Source organism: Olea europaea, chromosome 16, assembly GCF_002742605.1.
Source record: "Olea europaea var. sylvestris chromosome 16, O_europaea_v1, whole genome shotgun sequence".
Classification (NCBI taxonomy): domain Eukaryota; kingdom Viridiplantae; phylum Streptophyta; class Magnoliopsida; order Lamiales; family Oleaceae; genus Olea; species Olea europaea.
In genome coordinates this window covers 1,254,273-1,273,885 of record NC_036252.1, presented here as the reverse complement: position 1 = coordinate 1,273,885, position 19,613 = coordinate 1,254,273, and the positions used below count along the sequence as shown (strand labels likewise).

The following is a 19,613-nucleotide window of genomic DNA, read 5'->3' as shown; positions in this document are numbered from 1 at the left end:
AAGCAACAAGTCAATAAATATTATTTTTATATGAGCAAGTTTAATCAAATTAAACTCGAATAAATCAATCAAGTATGCAGATTAAAGTAGTAAAGGTAAATAACATCAATATTTGTTAACGAAGAAAATCCTTGAAGAACTCTTCACGATGATAAAAATATTTGAGCAAACCTTGTCAAATAGATCTATTAAAAAAAATTTAACTTATAATTGGTTCAGATACAACTAAACCTTGGTAGATTCTAACCACCCAACTTGTTAATTACCGAATAACTCTTCAATTGTGCCTTCTGTACTTTCCAGAATATATGGACTTCTTTTTTCTCTTAGTGGATTATCTAGAATGGACTCTTATTTACCAACTTGAACACCAGTTACCTCTTTCGATCTTCGGAACTCTAAAATCTACTTGATAAATGATTTTTTTTTGGCGTTTTGATCTTTCGCTATTTTGATGCTTTGATTTTGTAGTTGAGGCAAGAGATATATGGAATGTGTTATTAATCCTCGAAGCTTTGTTCTATTGCAAAAATAACCCCAACTAAAAATAAGGAGAAAATATTACTTGAGTATTTATAATATTGGTTGTTAGGGATTGAAAAATTTGTCAAAATCACGAAATAGGATCTTAGTAAATGACAAGATCGCTTGAGCATGGTGAGGCGATTAGCAAACGGTGAAGCTAATGCAAAAATCGATCGAATGGTCCACATGCAGCAAGTGAACGATTTCACCTCCGTTTTGCCCTTTTTTTTAGCTAACTTTGATTTCTTCTAGGAAAAAATCATAATTCAGATATATTGTTTACACCAATTTACAAATCAAGTACATATTTTAAAAATTCAAAATTCAGGTATCTATATAATTAATTGAAAAATATTTATTAATTAAATATAATTAAGTCACAGTTACTCAATTAATTGTCACAAATTCACAATTATATATCGCAGATTAATTTACTGGTCATATATCATCAAATTAATTGGTCACAGATACAAAACCGTCAACACCCTACAAAAGTCATCATCGTAACGTCGTCGCCACTTCACCATCTTCACCACCAGCACAACCACCATTTCCACACCCTACACGAGACTACTACAACCACCACCGTTCATAGCAGCATTGACAGGCAAACCTCCATCAGCGTCATAACTACCGCCGCTGCTGCAACACCATTACCAGAGCCACCCGTATCACATATGAAATTGGTTAACGCCACTCATATTGCCAGTAACAAACCACCGTCACACTCATCGACCGCATACCTCCACCCACCACAGCACCACCATCGCAACATTGTAGCATATCACCGCCACACTGCACACATACACCACTAAATTTTTTTTTAATAAAAGGCAGAAAGTGAGGAGATTTGTAGAGATAATGCCGCCCATAGATCTGCAGCGCTGCCTAGATCTGAAGATGAAGATGGCGATAAGCACAGCACAAGAAGGATCATGATAGCGAGTGGGCGCGTGCTGTATTGCTAGATTACTTGTGGTGTCAAGGAAGAGAGAAACAGACGAGGAGAAATATAGGGAGAGAGAGTTGGGCAAATGAATGAGGGTTTTATTTGATTTATGAATAATGAAAGTTCAACCCTGATATTTGAATTCCAATCTTTAAACATTTTGAATTTTTAAATTCCTCTTTCTTCTAAGTATACTCCTAACCCTTGACAACTTAACCTCAATACAATTCGATGAATTGACATTTTGGACACGGATTTGTCAATATATTTTGGACCTAGCAAGTTTTAAAAAAAAAACGAGTTTAAAAAATGGGACCAAAAAGTATGTTGATTTTCTAAGTAGAACATTTTTGAGAGATTCTGTGATCCTTTTTATTTTATAGAATACATGCTTAAAATAAAAGCAACAACACTTTTTAAAGAGCTGTCATCAACTCAAGTTTCATAGATTTTTTAAAGATTTATGAATTCTCATGAATTTCATAGAATACCACATAATTCATAAGATTTTAACATAATTCTATTTTAATCGATTTTTAAAGTTACAATAAAATGATATAATTTTTTAATATATCGTCCAAAAAAAGATACTTTAACTTTTCAGTTAGAAATTAAAATTTATAACATTATTGTTATTATAAAAATTCATAACTTTGTCGTTTGAGATGATTAATTGCATTAATATATAAAATCAAGCAAATATATATAAACATATTGAAAATCAATTCAATCAGAAAATAAAACCATTTCCATTACAGTGTTGAGAATTATATAGAAAATATACACTATATTATTCATTATTGAAGACATGTTTAATTGGTGAATAGAGTTTCAAAATAAGGATGGACTAATTAATTTTTCTTAGCTAACCAAAATAAAAAATCGATCCAAATTCCATTAGGAGTGTAGTAAATCCTCATTTTCATCTCTCCCACTTCAAATTCTGGAATGAGATAAAAAATGGGATATTTTATTGCTATTTATTTATTTATTTATATATTTCTTACTTAATTTAATTTAATTTCTTTTACTTTTGTTTTACAAATGTACGAGTACTGACATATATTTGTGGGCTCAAAAAAGTATGTTGATTTTCTAAGTAGAACATTTTTGAGAGATTCTGTGATCCTTTTTATTTTATAGAATACATGCTTAAAATAAAAGCAACAACACTTTTTAAAGAGCTGTCATCAACTCAAGTTTCATAGATTTTTTAAAGATTTATGAATTCTCATGAATTTCATAAATTTGAATAGAATACCACATAATTCATAAGATTTTAACATAATTCTATTTTAATCGATTTTTAAAGTTACAATAAAATGATATAATTTTTTAATATATCGTCCAAAAAAAGATACTTTAACTTTTCAGTTAGAAATTAAAATTTATAACATTATTGTTATTATAAAAATTCATAACTTTGTCGTTTGAGATGACTAATTGCATTAATATATAAAATCAAGCAAATATATATCAACATATTGAAAATCAATTCAATCAGAAAATAAAACCATTTCCATTACAGTGTTGAGAATTATATAGAAAATATACACTATATTATTCATTATTGAAGACATGTTTAATTGGTGAATAGAGTTTCAAAATAAGGATGGACTAATTAATTTTTCTTAGCTAACCAAAATAAAAAATCGATCCAAATTCCATTAGGAGTGTAGTAAATCCTCATTTTCATCTCTCCCACTTCAAATTCTGGAATGAGATAAAAAATGGGATATTTTATTGCTATTTATTTATTTATTTATATATTTCTTACTTAATTTAATTTAATTTCTTTTACTTTTGTTTTACAAATGTACGAGTACTGACATATATTTGTGGGCTCAAAAACCTATGGAATCCGAGAGGTCATACTGAAATTTCTAAAAAATTTGGTATTTTTATTTATATGCTCGAAATCCACTTAAATCAACTAAGCCCCCGATTGAGCTCCATTATTTCTCATTACATTAAATTAAATTTTTTTCTTTTCTACTTTTAACCGCACAATCTTTAATAAAATAATATTACACCTAAATCAAAAACTTTTTAACCACTCATTTTAAAAAAAATACTATTCATCTCATTATAATCTACAAATAATGAGACTCAAACGGCCCCTAATACAATTCCAATAATTAAATCCTTAGATGTTAACACTTTATAATAGCACCTAAATTTCGTTGACATTTATTAAAATCGAAGTTAGGGACACATAGACATGAAACCTAAATTTATATGGCCCAGATTGAGCCGCGTTCTTTCAAAAAAATCCATTTTTTAACGGTGATTTGATATCATTTTAATTACATATTTTTCAATGAAATAATATTACAAAACATTTACTCATTTTTTAACCATACATTCTCCATCAATCTACTATTTCAAAATACATTCTTTCAAAATAACTTGGCTAAAACACACACAGACTTTTAAAATTCATCAATGCAGGTGTCCTCAACTTGAACTTTATTTTAATCATTTGAATTCAAATGAATTTTAGAGGGTGTTTGACACTCATTTTTAAGGAAAAATGAATTTTAGAATAGTAAATTGATGAAAAATGTGTGGATAAAAAGTTTCTGATTCACCTGTATTATTATTTTAATAAAAAATTTATGGTTGAAAATAAGAAAGAACAAAATGTATTTTAAGAAAAATGGGAATCAAACAGAGCCTTACACTCTGCTTGAGTGCCATTTTTGACTAGGAATGCATTTTAGAATATGGATTGATGAAAATTGTATGGTTACTGTATAAAATAAAGTAAGCTTTTAAATTTATTTGTAATATTATTTTATTAAAAAATGTTGAATTGAAAAAGAAAAAAAGAAATGTACTTTAACAATAGTGGGGGATCAGGGCTTCTTAACTTTCTACGGTTCAAGTGTTCCTTAAGTCGGGTTCACAACACCGTTCCATTTGGCCCATAAACAACCCAATTCCATCAGTTATCTGGGCCAATTTCAATCAGATAATTAAAATTAACGCGAAAATTAAAAATAAAATAAAATATAGCAATCATCAAATCATCAAAATGAAGAAGTGTATAAAAAGCAGTCAAAAAATCCGCCGTCTCTGAGCCACTTCTCTCCGTTCTCTTCTTCACCTCAACCCCTAAACCCAAAAAACCCATTTACCCGCACGTCTTACACGATTTATTTTGCCATTTCTTGAATCTAATCAATTTTTCGAGGTTTGATTCCTGTCTTTCCCCGTAGGTAATGTTATTAATAGTTACTGTATAAGCCATTTGTTGTTATTTTTACTAACTTCTACTTTCATAACGTGCATACATTTTCATACCCATGTGGGTGTATTGATTTTTTTGTGATTTTATGATTTTGGGATGTCTGACTGAGATTTTTTTGCGGTAAGTTTTTGGTGCTGACTTTTGTTCACGTATTTTGTTTATCTGGATGCGACTGTAAGTTATGCTTCATAGGCGAATTGGGTTTTGAGAAGATGGTTACTACATACTAATTGGCTTTTTAAGGTTGTTTTTGAAATTTTTATTTTCTTGATATGGGATTCATCATGGATTAATTAATTTGTCTGAGTGTAATATTGAACTTAAAGGGATTGGTTCATTTTTTGTTTTGGACGATATGTAGCCTGGTCTTTATTTGGAGAGCAATAGCTGTGGACTTTATGTAATTCTTTTAATGGTTAAAGTAGAGAGAAAAATAAGATTGGACAAATATGAAAACTTATTTTTTTTCTATTTCTTATTAAATGATGCCTACTTAAATGGGATGTGAAAGCAGTGATTTTTTAGTACGTTTGACATGCCCTTTCTTGGATCAAACACATGCTACTCACGCATATGTAGATTCTTGCTTTTCCAATCATTTATTCTTAGTTGGAATTTTAAAGGCGAATATGTTAGTGGGTTTAATATGCAATTTTTGGAACCATATGCACTTCTCAAGTTTATGTAGATTCCCACCTTGCCAATTATTTGACTCTTAGCTGGAATTTAAATGGACTTACAGTTTATCTTTGCAACTCTGATAGGGGATAAAATGGCGGGCAAATCGAACAGGGGGAAGAATCGCAAAGGGTCACAGCAAAGTGCTGCAAATTCTTTAGAGCAGACACTGCCATCTGATGTTCCACTGAATGATAGCTCGAGTGGTTCCGATGCCAATGGAATTGTCACTGCTACTGATTCAACTAACATGGACTCAGAGGTGAAGGACAAGCAAAATGCATCCCATGAGCCCCAGCGTAAGCAAGGTGAGTTATATGCTATTTTTCGATCTTTTCTCTTCGAGCAACAAAATTCACTCATTTGTAAAATCATTATTGCAGGTTTTTGATCATTTATAAAATGTAGCTTATTATCGTTCTCGCTTTTTAGAATAAAGATATAAAACCTGGGTACAATTATTCAATATAAAAACGATGAATCTTGAAAATTTGATGTTCTTCTTTTGCACTGTTCTGATTTAACTATTGCATTAATTCATTTTGTTGGGATGGAACTAAGGCCTTGAATTGGAATTCTTATTATAAAATGCTGCCAGATTTTATTTTATGTTTCAAATCTTTTGTCAGTCCCGTTTGTTTCAAATATGAGGTCAAACATTGACTGTCTTTTATTTTTTTGTGATCACTGTTACAGTTGTCAAATTTCACAAGCATTTGTATGCGGGGTGTGTATGATAATTGAAGCCTCTCTTCCTTTTTTATAATTTTATTTATTGTTTGGGTGAAATAGGGACGGGTTTTCTGTCCCTAAATATCAATCCAACACGCATGCATATAAGGAGACACATTTCATATGTATAAAAATATAACTGGAACTCTGTCTTATGGTGCAGCTGACATTCAACTTTATCCTGTTTCTGTGAAGACACAAGGAGGCGATAAGCTTGAGCTTCAAGTAAGCGGATTTACTCTTAATTTGAAACAAGAATATCACTTGATTTCTTCTCACTACCAAATCTAACTGTTTCCTTTCCATTAGATGTGGAATTTAATACTTCCCTTATTTTCATTTCGCACATATACAACTGGAGTTATATAGTCAATCACCAGTCAACTTCAATATGCTTATCATGGAACTTGTTTGAAACTTCATTGTAAGGTCTAAGAAATCAATTGGTCTTTACAGTTGAGCCCTGGAGACTCTGTGATGGATGTGAGGCAATTTCTTCTTGATGCCCCTGAGACGTGTTATTTTACTTGCTACGATTTGTTACTGCACACAAAGGATGGCTCTGTTCATCATCTAGAAGATTATAATGAAGTTTCTGAAGTTGCTGATATCACTTCTGGAAACTGCTTTCTGGAGATGGTTGCTGGTATGCCTAATTCTTTTTACTTGTTTGCTTCTCTCACCAGTACTTGTATAGGCACATCAGTTTGTTAATTACATCTACTGATCATTTGTGAAATATCTTTTGGATGCATGATATAAAAGAGGCAAGTCTTGGAAGACAAAAGCATTGGTTCAATTTTCAAAATAACTTTTTTCTTTAACATGCATAAATGCTGCTGAAGATATATATTTTCTGTTAAGAAGACTGGCTGTTGAAATTATATGCTTTTGCAAAGAATGGCATCTGGGTTCTTACTTAAAGCTACTGCTTGCAGCATTATATGATGATAGATCCGTCAGGGCTCATGTTCATCGCACAAGAGAGTTGCTTTCTCTTTCAACATTGCATTCTTCTCTGTCCACGACGCTTGCACTACAACATGAGACGGGGCAAAATACATCCGGAAATTTAGGAGGTTTGTGATTAGCCTATCATCTTTGTCTCATGTGGATGATGATCACTTTCCTTTTAATACGCGACTTATTCACTTGACCTGGATGCTATCATGGACTGAACTCATAAAAACCGTTCTGAATGTATAGATACTGCAAAAGCTGAAGTGCGAGAACTTGACAATTTGGGTTTTATGGAAAGCGTCTCCGCTTCACTTACTAATTTGTTGTCATTGCCTTCCAAAGAGATCAAATGTGTGGAGAGCATTGTTTTCTCTTCATTTAATCCTCCTCCTGGCTACAGAAGGTTTTCTTCATTCCTAGGCAATTTCACGTGTTATATAGCACTATCAAACGTCATGAAACTAATGTTTCCCTGACTTCGCTTTCGGTTGAGAATCGCACTGATGCATTGAATACCATTTTGTTGCATCAGGCTTTCTGGAGACTTGATTTATTTGGACGTGTTGACCCTCGAAGGAAATAAATATTGTGTTACCGGAACAACCAAGGGTTTTTATGTAAACTCAAGCTCTGGGAACATTCTAGATCCAAGGCCAAGCAAAACTGCTTCCGAAGCAACAACCCTCATTGGACTTCTGCAGAAGATTAGCCCTAAGTTCAAGAAAGGTAACAATGATGTGGTTAGAGCTAATGAACTTAAATGTTTTTGAGCTCTAAATATATAATTTGTCTCAATTGTTTCATGTTGAAGCTTTTCGTGAAATTTTGGAGCGGAAGGCCTCTGCACATCCTTTTGAAAATGTTCAGTCTCTGTTGCCACCTAATTCATGGCTTGGATTGTATCCTGTTCCCGGTAAGGGTTTTTTTTTTTTTTTTTTTTTTTCAACTGTCAATTGGATGCTTGTGGATCATAGAGTGGAGAAAAATTGAAGTGTTGAAGTTTTCTCCATTTCCTTTTCTTTAAGACAGTTTGCTTCTTTTTTTCCTGGTTTGTTTGAAAGATGAGATAATGCATAGACCTGTTTTTTCCCCCTTTTTTGTGGTGAGAAGAAGCCCTTAACAATAGTCGTATTCCAGGTTTAGCAATTTTCAAATATCAATGAAAGACTGTCTCTGGATAGTTTGCAAAAGTTTCCTCTCATATCATTGTCTATTTCCTTTGCGCCAGGAAATATAGATTCCAAATTATATCTATGCTTTAGTTACCCATCCAACATTTTTTGGCATTCACACAATACTCTTTTCCCATTGTCCTGTCTTTGTACAAAGAACTATGAAGATGATAATGCGTATGTTGGTGCAAATGCCTTGATTAGAAATTTGCTCCTCACCAAGTATTCCTTGCGAATTGCCATGTCTTTGCTGAGTTTGTTTCCTTTAGAACATCAATATATCACTATCCTTAGCACATGTAGCTACTGTTAATTTGATGACTATATGATAAAGATGTATGTCAGTGCAAATTCAAATAGTGGGAAAAGCAAAGGCTTCATTAAACACTATGCGAACTTGAAGGGATAAAATTCTAGAGATATAAAAAGTTTTGCGCTGTAGATCTGTCTTATACAATTTACTTTCCTCGCTAGAGTTAATAATCCTCTCATGGATGATTCCGGTTTCAGATCACAAACGTGATGCATCGAGGGCAGAAAATTCGCTGACTCTTTCTTTTGGAAGTGAGTTGATTGGCATGCAGAGAGATTGGAATGAAGAGTTGCAGTCTTGTCGTGAGTTCCCACACACGACACCTCAGGAAAGGTGCACTTCTTTATCATTTGCTCCAGCTGCTGGATCGATGCGTGTGAAATCAACTCCATCTCATTTAGTTTCACAATAGACATATCGTTTAGGCTAATAGTGTGATGATATTACTTTAGGTGTGATACTTATCCTTTGAATTGTAGGATCTTAAGAGATAGAGCTCTCTACAAAGTGACCTCTGACTTCGTTGACGCTGCGACTAGTGGTGCAATTGGAGTGATTAGCAGATGCATTCCACCAATCAATCCAACTGATCCAGAGTGCTTTCACATGTGAGTGGTAACCGAAATAGTAAATCATTGGATATGCTTTCATAGCGAATATTCTTTTGCCATTTCATGCTTGAAATCTGTTTTCCTGCATGTGCTGTTTTCGCCACTTCGCATACATCTGCTGGAGATCGCCTCCATCCTAGCACCAGTATATTTGGATTGTACTTTTGCATTTTACTTTATCTATATGTCATTTTAATTTTACATCTGATGCTACTTTTTTGCCTTTTAGAAAGTAAAATCTATGTTTTGTTTTGGAATTCCGTTTATTTGGAAATATAACCTCAATTACCCTTCTTTAGGGTAAAGTGATGCTTTCCATTTGCCAAAACAGATTCAATGCGAAGGAGTTTAAAATAAAATGTGGAATTGTTCATCGGAAGCGCTGCTTCCTCCTAATTTTTTTTTCTCATATCCATCTTCGTCCACAACTGAAATGGGGAAAAGGAAGCAAAAAAAGAGAAAACACGAATAATAGATTATAATTTACAAATGTAAATACTCAATTTTAGTTACTTCATCTCATCACCTCGTATCATTTATAAATCTTAGAAAGGACTTTTCTAGAATCTTATAAATGGTCTTCAGTGGTAACAGGTGTATATGTGTTTACAGAATTTATTTTTGATCTTTTTGCTCTTCCCATTACGTGTTGCCGCACTATATTAATATATGTTTTGTTGTTTGTTCTAGGTATGTTCACAACAATATATTCTTTAGTTTTGCTGTTGATGCGGACCTTGAGCAGTTGCCCAGAAAGCAAGCGTTGGCAGAGAACTCTAAGATTGAGAACACTGCTCTGTCACAGAGTTTGTGTGAGAAGTCAACCAGCAATGTGCCGCAAGGTACATCTAGCATTTCTGATGGGGATGAATCTGGTGTCCCCAAGGCCGAAAATAGTAATGGCGAAGAGGCGCTGTCTCCTGATGTGCCTGCTGAGGCTCAGTTGGCTGAAAGTGAGCAAGCCACATATGCAAGTGCAAATAATGATCTGAAAGGCACCAAGGCATACCAGGAAGCTGATGTTCCTGGATTGTACAATCTTGCTATGGCGATTATTGATTACAGAGGTCATCGAGTGGTAGCACAGGTGCAGAGCTTAATATCCCCATCTTTGACAGGTTTCTCTAAGTTTGTGACAAGTAATATTGATTGGTATAGAACAGTTTGGTAGGAGTTTGAGGCAGAACCGCTATTTCGTCCTATTGTCATCAGCCTCTTGCATGAATTTTTTTTTTATCACATTAGCTATTTCTAGCTGCTTGCAATTTCCTGTTTTCTTTCTTCACCCTTAAACTATTTGTATTTTTAGTCATGATTCTTCTGGTCCTGTTGGTTTATGATGATCATTTGTTTGGCTTCAGTTCATTTTTCTACAGAATTTTGGTTATGAGATGCTAAATCCTGTCTTTTGAATATTATGATGATGAATGCTGATTCCTCTGTAAAGTTTATTCTTTTGCTGATGTGTTTCCTTTTTTTCTGCTCGGCCAGAGCGTCTTGCCTGGCATCCTTCAAGGGGATAAATCAGACTCCCTTTTGTATGGTTCTGTTGACAACGGCAAGAAAATTTGCTGGAATGAAGATTTTCATTCCAAGGTAGGAAATGAACAGACTTTACAAGTCAATTTTATCTTAATTGATTCTTGTGGCATTTTTTGCATTTTTTCTAATAATTTGTTGCATAGTTCTTTAGCTTCGTTCCATATATCTATGATTTAACTTGTAAGGTATCTATCTACAGAAGTTTGACATTGCATACTTGCAGGCTTTTACAATTTTGAAGCCTATAACATCTTTGTGTAGTTCTGCTCCTTTAATTCTTTCCTGTAATAGTGTGCATATTTTAATTTTTTTCTGCAGTATCTCCTTATGTGCTGGTGGTCTGTTTTTTCTTAACTCAGCTGACATAGCTTGATGTAAAAATTTTATTTTAATTGATATGGTCTGACTCTTCAACTTTAAATAGTTTCATGCAGTTTCTATTAACAAAAATGCATTTGCGTCCTCACTTGACTTAATTTTTGATCAGTCATTAGGAAATGACGGAGACATTCCAATGATTCCATTGATTGTATCTTAAAGCCTGTGAAAGTAATTGTTGCTGTCAACCGCCCTAGTATTTTTTATTGGGGGCTGTGATTGGGGATGGGGGACACTGGATGACCTGGTAGTATCAGAGTTTATAAGCATGTGCTCTATATATATAGCACCTCATATTAGCGTGTATTATTAGAAAGAAATTATTTACTTACTGCAATTTAGGTAGGTTCCTTGTACATAATAGCTAGTTTCCATGTATACTTTATATCCTAAAATAACTTGTAACTTATATAAATCAAACCAAGACACACGAGAAAATTTTAGCAAAATATTGTCATGGTATCAGAGCCCTTACCTCTTTGTATGTGTGATTCTCGGTGATTGGCCTTCAGTTCATAGTAATCGGTGGGTACTTCTTAGGGATCATCTCGATTCTTTGAACTTCCTTTGTGAACAGCCTATCGTCCCGGTCTTCGTCCTCGTCGTCTCTCAGTTTGCCTCTCTCAGTTCGTGTCTCTTAGTTTTTTGTTAGTTTGGTTGTTAATTTCAGGTCGCACCAAATTTCCGGCGTCTCCGTGTTGGGCTACAGCACTCTTTGGTGTCTGGTTGGGAATTTCACCTCTCCAATTGAATCTTTGGATCTCATAGGTTACACTCGGCTCTTTACAATTTCTTTGGACTGCCGTCTGGATTGTATTAGTTGGGCTGTGGTATTGTTGGGCTATTGTTGTCATTGATTGTTAGTCGGGCTGAATTATTCGGATTGGGCTACAATTTTTTGAAGACTGTTGGGCTATTGTTTTGATTACTTATTAGTTGGGCAGAATTTATTTGGTTAAATTGTAATTATTGGTTGGATCATACACAATTTACTCATGTAAACTGAAAAGAATGAATCTGTTTACATTCGTTTTACTGGAAAGAATTATTCTTCATGGGCATTTCATTTTCAATTATTGGTCGAGGGTAAAGGTGATTTGTGGGGACATATTGATGGAACTCTTCGGCCTCCTGATCAGGAGAAGGATAAAGAAAAGTATCTTACTTGGAAAACTAAAGATTCTCGACTTATGGCTTGGATCATTCGATCAGTTGATGAGCAAATTGTCCTTAATCACAGGCCTTACAAGTCAGCCCGTGCTATGTGGAAATTCTTAAAAAAAGTCTATACTGAAAGTAATAATGCTCGACGACTTCAGTTGGAGTTTGAATTAGCAAATTTCTCTTAGGAGTCATGTTTCATTGAAGAATATTATTCAGGATTCTCTAATCTTTGGGCCGAGTACACAGATATTATCTATGCTTCGGTTTCACCGGATAGTTTAGAGGCTATCCAAACTGTGCACCAAGTCACCAAAAGGGATCAATTTCTTATGAAATTGTGAACTGAATTTGAATCCATCCGATCCAGCCTTATGAATCGTGAGTCTATTCCATCACTGGATGGTTGTTTGGGTGAATTACTGAGGGAAGAGCCACGTCTTATCACTCGTACCTCTTTGGAACAACAACAGAATCATGTAGCATCAGTTCCCATTGCTTATGTGGCTCAAGGAAAATTCAGGCCTCGAGATATGTCTAGTGTGCAATGTTATAGTTGTAAGGGGTTTGGTCACATGGCTTTTTAGTGTCCTAAAATTTTTTACAAATATTGCAAGAAGTCTGGCCATGTAATTGAGGAGTGCCCCACTCGTCCTCCACGCAAAGTTGGAGGAAATTATGTTGCTGTTGCCACTGTAGCCGCTAGTTTTGCTCCACCACCTGTTCCCGTTCAAGTTCTAGCCTCTCCCAACTCTTTCCAAATTTCCATAACTCCTGAGATGATTCAACAAATGGTTATCTCTGCTTTGTCTGCTTTGGGTGTCTCAGGTAATCCATCCTCTACTTTTTCTTCTTGGTTATTAGACTCCGGTGCATCTAACCATATGACTCACGATCCTCGATTGCTTTGTAACCTTAAACCATATAATGGACCTTTCAATATACACACTGCCGATGGTAACACTATTCCTGTCTCAGCCGTGGGAGACATATCACCAGATTTGTCTAATGTTTTAGTCTCTCCTAATTTATCAACTAATCTTCTATGTGTCGGACAACTTGTTGATAATAATTGTACTGTCTTTTTTCTTCTTCTGGTTGTCATGTGCAAGATCAAGTGTCTGGAAGGACGATCGTGAAGGGACCTCAGGAGGGACATCTATTTCTTATATCACCGAAGCCTGTTCCATTTTCTTTTTTTGTTTGTAATTCTGCTACTTTAGATGTTTTTGATTGGCATAAGAAATTAGGTCATCCCAATTTGCATGTGCTAAAACACTTGTTAAACTCGGGTTTGCTTGGTAGTAAAACTACTGCTTCGGTTATCTCTCTCGATTATGCTTCATGTAGGCTTGCTAAAAGTAAAGTTTTACCATTCTCGTCTCATGGTTCTCGTGCTTTGCATATTTTCGATATTATTCATAATGTTGTATGGGGTCTTACACCCTTGAGATACTCATTATAAATATTGTTACTTTTATCGATGATTATAGTCGATTTACTTGGATTTATTTTCTTCGTGCAAAGAGTGAGATCTTTTCTGCTTTTCAAGCCTTTCTTGCTCTCATTGACAATCAATTCTCCTCCATCAAAATCTTAAGATCTGATTCGAGAGGTGAGTATATGTCTAGTGCTTTCAATCATTCTTAAAAACCAAAGGTATTATTTCTCAGCAATCTTCTCCTTCTACCCCTTAACAAAACGAGGTGGCAGAATGCAAGAACCGTCACCTTCTTGATGTGGTTCGAGCCCTTTTAATTGAGTCTTCAGTTCCCTCTCGTTTTTGGTGTGAAGCATTGTCTACTGCTGTGCATCTCATTAATCGATTACCTTCTCCAACTCTTAATGCTTCTCCATTGTGTAAACTCTTTGGTCGTCATCCTACATACTCTCATCTCCATCCCTTTGGGTGTGCATGCTTTGTTCATTTACCGTCACATGAAAGGACAAAACTCACCTCTCAATCTATCAAGTGTGCCTTTCTGGGATATGGTGGAACTCAAAAAGGGTACGTCTGTTATGATCCTAAATCACGAAAAATTCGAATTTCTCGTAATGTTATCTTTTTTGAAAAACAGTCAGTCTTCAGTTCTGAAACCGTGGTTTCCCTCCCGTGTTCTCTGTTTTACCTGATTTTCTTTCAGAACCATCTCGGTTCAAGCCTAGCCTTGTTTACACTCGCAGGCATGCTGCACCTATTACTAGTCCAGATCTTCTATCTCCGACGACGGTCCTTCCAAGCCTTACTGATCCTCCATCTATGACGCCAGATCCTGCACCTTATGATCTGCCGCCTCCTGTTCCTCTTCGTTGTATTTCTTCTTTTTCTTGACCACCAGATAGGTATGGTTTTTCCTCCCATAGTTCTATGACTGCTACACTTAATTCGCTTTCTATTCCTTCCTTCTATAGACAGGCTATGGAACATGAATGTTGGGAACAGGCTATGAAAACAGAACTCGAGTCACTTGAGGCCAATCAGACCTGGGATATTGTGCCATGTCCACAAACAGTGAAACCCGTTGGAAGTAAATGGGTATATTCTGTCAAACTTCGTTCTAATGGTTCTCTTGAGCGTTATAAGGCTCGATTAGTTGATTTGGGTAATCGTCAGGAGTATGGAATAGATTATGATGAGACATTTGCTCTTGTGGCCAAAATGACCACCGTTCGTCTCTTGTTATCACTTGCCGCTTCCCAATCATGGTCTTTACATCAAATGGATGTGAATAACGCATTTCTACATGGCGACCTCACGGAGGACATTTATATGAAACTTCCAACTGGTGTGCCTCTTCCCTTAGTTGATTCTGTCTGTAAGCTAAAACGCTCTTTGTATGGTCTTAAGCAAGCTCCTCGTGCTTAGTTTGACAAGTTTCGTTGCACTCTTTTAGATTTCTCTTTTACTCAAAGCCAGTATGACGCATCTCTGTTTTTTCATATGAGTACCGTTGGCATTGTTTTTTTGTTGGTATGTGTGGATGATATTATCTCTGGATCTGATCACAGTCTTATTCAGAAACTTCAACGTCGTCTGCACTTGATTTTTCATATGAAAGACCTTGGTCAGCTTACTTACTTTCTTGGCTTAGAGGTACATACTACATCACATGGTCTCTTCTTGAATCAACATAAATATATTCAAAACTTGATTGGATTGGCTGATCTATCTGAAGCCTCCTCCATTGATACGCCACTGGAGCTTAATGTTAAATATCGAAAGGCCGAAGGAGATATTCTTCCACATCCTACTCTTTATCAAAAGTTGGTTGGTAGTCTCATCTATCTCACTATCATACGTTCGGATATTTCATTTGCAATTCATACCATAAGTAAGTTTATGGACGCCCCTCATCATCTTCATATCGTGGCTGTCCGTCGCATTATTCGCTATCTTATTGGAACTTCTCATCGTGGTCTCTTTTTTCCTTGAGGGTCGTCTCTTGAACTCATAGCTTACAGTGATGCTGATTGGGCTGGTTGTCCCGATTCTGGTCGTTCTACTACTGGGTGATGTATTTTTTTTTGGTGATGCTCTTATTTCTTGGAAATGTAAGAAACAAGACTGTGTTTCTAAGTCCTCCACTGAAGTTGAATACCGAGCTATGTCGACTGCATGTTTTGAGGTTGTGTGGTTACGTGGTCTTCTTGCTGAACTTAGTTTCTCTCAGTCACAACCTACGCCTCTTCATGGTAACAATACTAGTGCTATTCAGATTGCGGTCAATCCTGTGTATCATGAATGTACCAAACATATTGAAGTGAACTGTCATTATATTAGGGACGCCTACGATTCCAAGGTCATCACTCTTCCCCATGTTTCCACTTCTTAACAAGTCGCAGATATCTTCACCAAATCTCTAACACGCCACTGTCATAATTATCTCGTCAACAAATTGATGCTTGTGGACCTCCCAACATCAATTTGAAGGGGGGGGGGGGTATTAGCGTGCATTATTAGAAAGAAATTATTTACTTACTGCAATTTAGGTAGTTTCTTTGTACATAAGAGCTAGTTTCCATGTATACTTTGTATCCTAAAATAACGTGTAACTTATATAAAGCAAACCAAGACACACGAGAAAATTTCAGCAAAATATTGTCACCTCATGCCGGTGCGCTTGGTACAGTTTCATGTGAAAAAATTTAGAAGATGTTTTAGCTATTAAAAAAATCTACCTTGTACCGGATAAGTGGACTTCTTTAAGATGATCATTATGATAAAAAATAGGTGTGCTGATGCCTGATGGAGGCTTTAGCATGCTGGTTCTATGCACATGCCTGAGCATTCTGTGTACTTGAGTTTATTGGCTATTTGAGTCATAATGTTTCTCATAAGCATGAATCTGAAATCGCAAAATCATAGTCAGAAGTAATACATATTGACTCACCATTCTGGCCACATCAATATTTTGCATTCTGTAACACTCTCCTTTCTGGCCTTAGACATTTGGAGATAAAACTTGGAACAAAAAATTGTCTCCTCTTTTCCCAAAGTTGTAGTGCACTTCCGTGCCAATGTTGCAACATTTACTGTAGTATTACAAATATCTCCGCCATTGATGCCAGTCTTTGATTATTTTTAGGTTGTCGAAGCTGCCAAACGTCTTCATCTGAAAGAGCACACTGTCCTTGATGGATCTGGAAATGTTTTCAAACTAGCTGCACCAGTGGAATGCAAGGGCATTGTTGGTAGTGATGACAGGTGATTGCCATCATTAGAATGGTGGTTCTCTTGAGTTGTTAGGGAATTGTTAATTGACCACTGTCAAAGAAATGGAATGGAAGTAATCCAATTCTGATGGTGGTTCTCTTGAGTTGTTAGGGCATTGTTGCATTTTATTTTGCAAATTAGTTTTTCCCATCCTTAGAAATATCTACAACATTTAGAATTTGATCTTCTTATGATGTCATGTACGGTAAAAGTTTGCAGTAAGTGGACCTTTTGAACTTCCATTTCTTCTTCATCTCTTATAGCTTCTTCCTTCAGACGTAGCATGCATTCTAAAGTTACTAAATGTAGTAGTGTATATTAAGTATCAACAACTGCTGAAGTGACTTCATATTTTAGACCTGCTTCATTCTCTTAACTCTGTATCTCGTTTTCTTCATGTTGCGCTCTTTTCTTTTCAGGCATTATCTCTTGGACTTGATGAGAGTCACTCCTCGTGATGCTAACTATACTGGACCTGGTTCTAGATTTTGTATATTGAGACCTGAATTGATAACCGCTTTTTGCCATGTAAGATATGCTTTGCACTTAACAATATGGCCTCTAAACTATCGTGCATATTCTCCGTTCTTAACATTTAGATGGACTTGATGAAAAAGGCTGAAGCGGCTGAGAAGTCGAAATCCAAATGTGAATCAGAAGGGGATGTTCCCCTTGCCTCCAATTCTTCAAATGTGAATAATGTTGACCTTGTAAAAGCTGTGGAAAATGCTGCATCAGAAGGATCTGATACACAGGTATAATTTGGTTATGTGATAATAATTTTCTGTGATATAGAGTGCTTACAGTGACTCAGAAGCAGTTTTGAGATATGGGCACATCAAAGTGTCTAATTTCTTCTCAACAAAAAAATGTGATTTTGATTTGGGTGGATATTTAAACCAAAGTAGTCATTTGTACAACGTTTTAATTGCACTTGAAGTCCTTAAACTTTTCCCATTGTAGCATTTATGTTACTAATTTTTTTTCCTTGAACTCTTATTTTAAACCTTCCATTCATTAGTACATCTCATCTTCTGTCAAAGATTCTGTTTACGTGCTTTGAAATGAACAGAAAATATTTTGTCCCACATTTGTATTTTTTGTTTCTTAATAATTTGATGTGCAGATAAGTTGTTTTACCTCCTCCCAATGGACTTTTTGGTCGGAAAAATGAGATGGTCTAGTTAGTGAAAGGTTGATGATAAGAATGCGAAAAAAAAAAACTTGAGATATAAGTGTTATAATGAGCAAAGATCGAGGATCTTAGGTGTAATTAAAATGTGGTACAACAAATAAAAATGTGTCGCGAATATACTTAACTTTTTGATTTTGGGTATGGGAGGGTAGATTGAGACAGCTGGTAAATTTCCTAGTGCAACTTTTTCTTCCAATCGTCAAGTCTCAATGCCATTGCTGCCTATTATAATATACCGAGTCTCAGACTATGGAGACTTAGACCTGATTACATGTCACTCTGCCCCTCCTCCCCTGAAACGAAAGGACTATATGTAGTAAATTTCATGATTTTCTTTGATTTGACTGACTGGCAAAAAAACACTGATAGATTGTTGCCTCTCATTTCCATATTTCATCATTCTCATGACATCAATTGAATCATTCTCAAAATTTGGGGGATGTGTTTGTGTCTCTTGTTTTGTTATTACACGATCCCTTGTTTTACATTTTTATTTGTAGAGAATTTTCTTTTGAACTATGTGTTTTTGGAAGACTGATCTGTATGAGTAACAAATAATGCAAGATTGCGAGCCACATATTAATGAATGATTATCTTATTTGACAACCTTCTTTTTTTTTTTTTTTTGCTCTTCTATGACGTAAATAATTCAGCTGTTGATAACTATGTTGGAATAAACCTGATTTTGAAGTTTCTTCTTGTTGAAGCTTCAGCAATCAGTATGTTGTAAATTTAATTTAATTCCCCTTCTAATTGAGTTCGCTAAGTCTCAGTAGGTTTACATTAATTGATTACAGATGAGTCGAAAGTTCTAGGTTCAAACTTGACTCTGATGAATGTACAACGCAGTTGCTATTTGTCAAGTAAAATGGAACGCTGTAAATTGGTTTTCAAGAATAGTGGACTCAGTATATTGTACACGAGGAGCTTGCCACACTTATTGGCCACTTTCATTTGATATTTTTATTAGGATCAATCACCTTTTTAGGTGGCTTGACTGTTTGTTACTTAGGTAAGCCCACCTCGAGCAGGTTCGATGTCTGCAGACAAAATGGATGATAAGATCTTACTTTGATCTTTACGCATCTATTTATTGTGCTTGAATAATGACATAGTTTATGAATTTTCTTAGCTCTAGTCTCTTCACAGGGTACAACTGTTAAATGAGACAGGACTTGTGGCATATTCACATTATAGATTAGTCCTATGATGTCTACATAAACTTATTGGACATCTTTTTACAGGAAGAACGCAAGCTCTAAGCTCAGACGGCTGATGAGCTTGCCTATTGATGTTCAAATATATGATTCTTGATTACATAGGCTGCCTTTTTGTTGAGCATCTCACTACCTCCATAAAATGGAATACAGTTAATAATTCACCCCCCCCCCCCCCCCCCCCCCCCAAACAAAAAAAATCATTTTACTTCG

At 35.4% G+C, this 19,613-nt stretch overlaps 1 protein-coding gene across 3 annotated transcripts in view; it reads left to right on the top strand.

Annotated features, from left to right (window-relative positions):
• Positions 1 to 4,510: 4,510 nt before the first annotated feature.
• LOC111411629 (clustered mitochondria protein) overlaps positions 4,511 to 19,613 on the top strand; it is a 23,443-nt gene continuing 8,340 nt past the window's right edge. Inside the window, exons 1-15 of one of the 3 annotated variants that reach the window (XM_023042143.1) lie at positions 4,511 to 4,670; positions 5,492 to 5,713; positions 6,301 to 6,362; positions 6,594 to 6,783; positions 7,076 to 7,216; positions 7,344 to 7,500; positions 7,630 to 7,823; positions 7,909 to 8,010; positions 8,780 to 8,915; positions 9,062 to 9,190; positions 9,884 to 10,280; positions 10,685 to 10,789; positions 16,861 to 16,979; positions 17,408 to 17,516; positions 17,606 to 17,743. In XM_023042143.1, the coding sequence (XP_022897911.1) occupies positions 5,500 to 5,713; positions 6,301 to 6,362; positions 6,594 to 6,783; positions 7,076 to 7,216; positions 7,344 to 7,500; positions 7,630 to 7,823; positions 7,909 to 8,010; positions 8,780 to 8,915; positions 9,062 to 9,190; positions 9,884 to 10,280; positions 10,685 to 10,789; positions 16,861 to 16,979; positions 17,408 to 17,516; positions 17,606 to 17,743 (2,193 nt within the window). In that variant the 5' untranslated portion in view covers positions 4,511 to 4,670; positions 5,492 to 5,499. Of the gene's footprint in view, positions 4,696 to 5,491; positions 5,714 to 6,300; positions 6,363 to 6,593; positions 6,784 to 7,075; positions 7,217 to 7,343; positions 7,501 to 7,629; positions 7,824 to 7,908; positions 8,011 to 8,779; positions 8,916 to 9,061; positions 9,191 to 9,883; positions 10,281 to 10,684; positions 10,790 to 16,860; positions 16,980 to 17,407; positions 17,517 to 17,605; positions 17,744 to 19,613 lie in introns of all 3 variants that reach the window. The other 2 variants (XM_023042142.1, XM_023042144.1) reach the window with 2 other exon arrangements.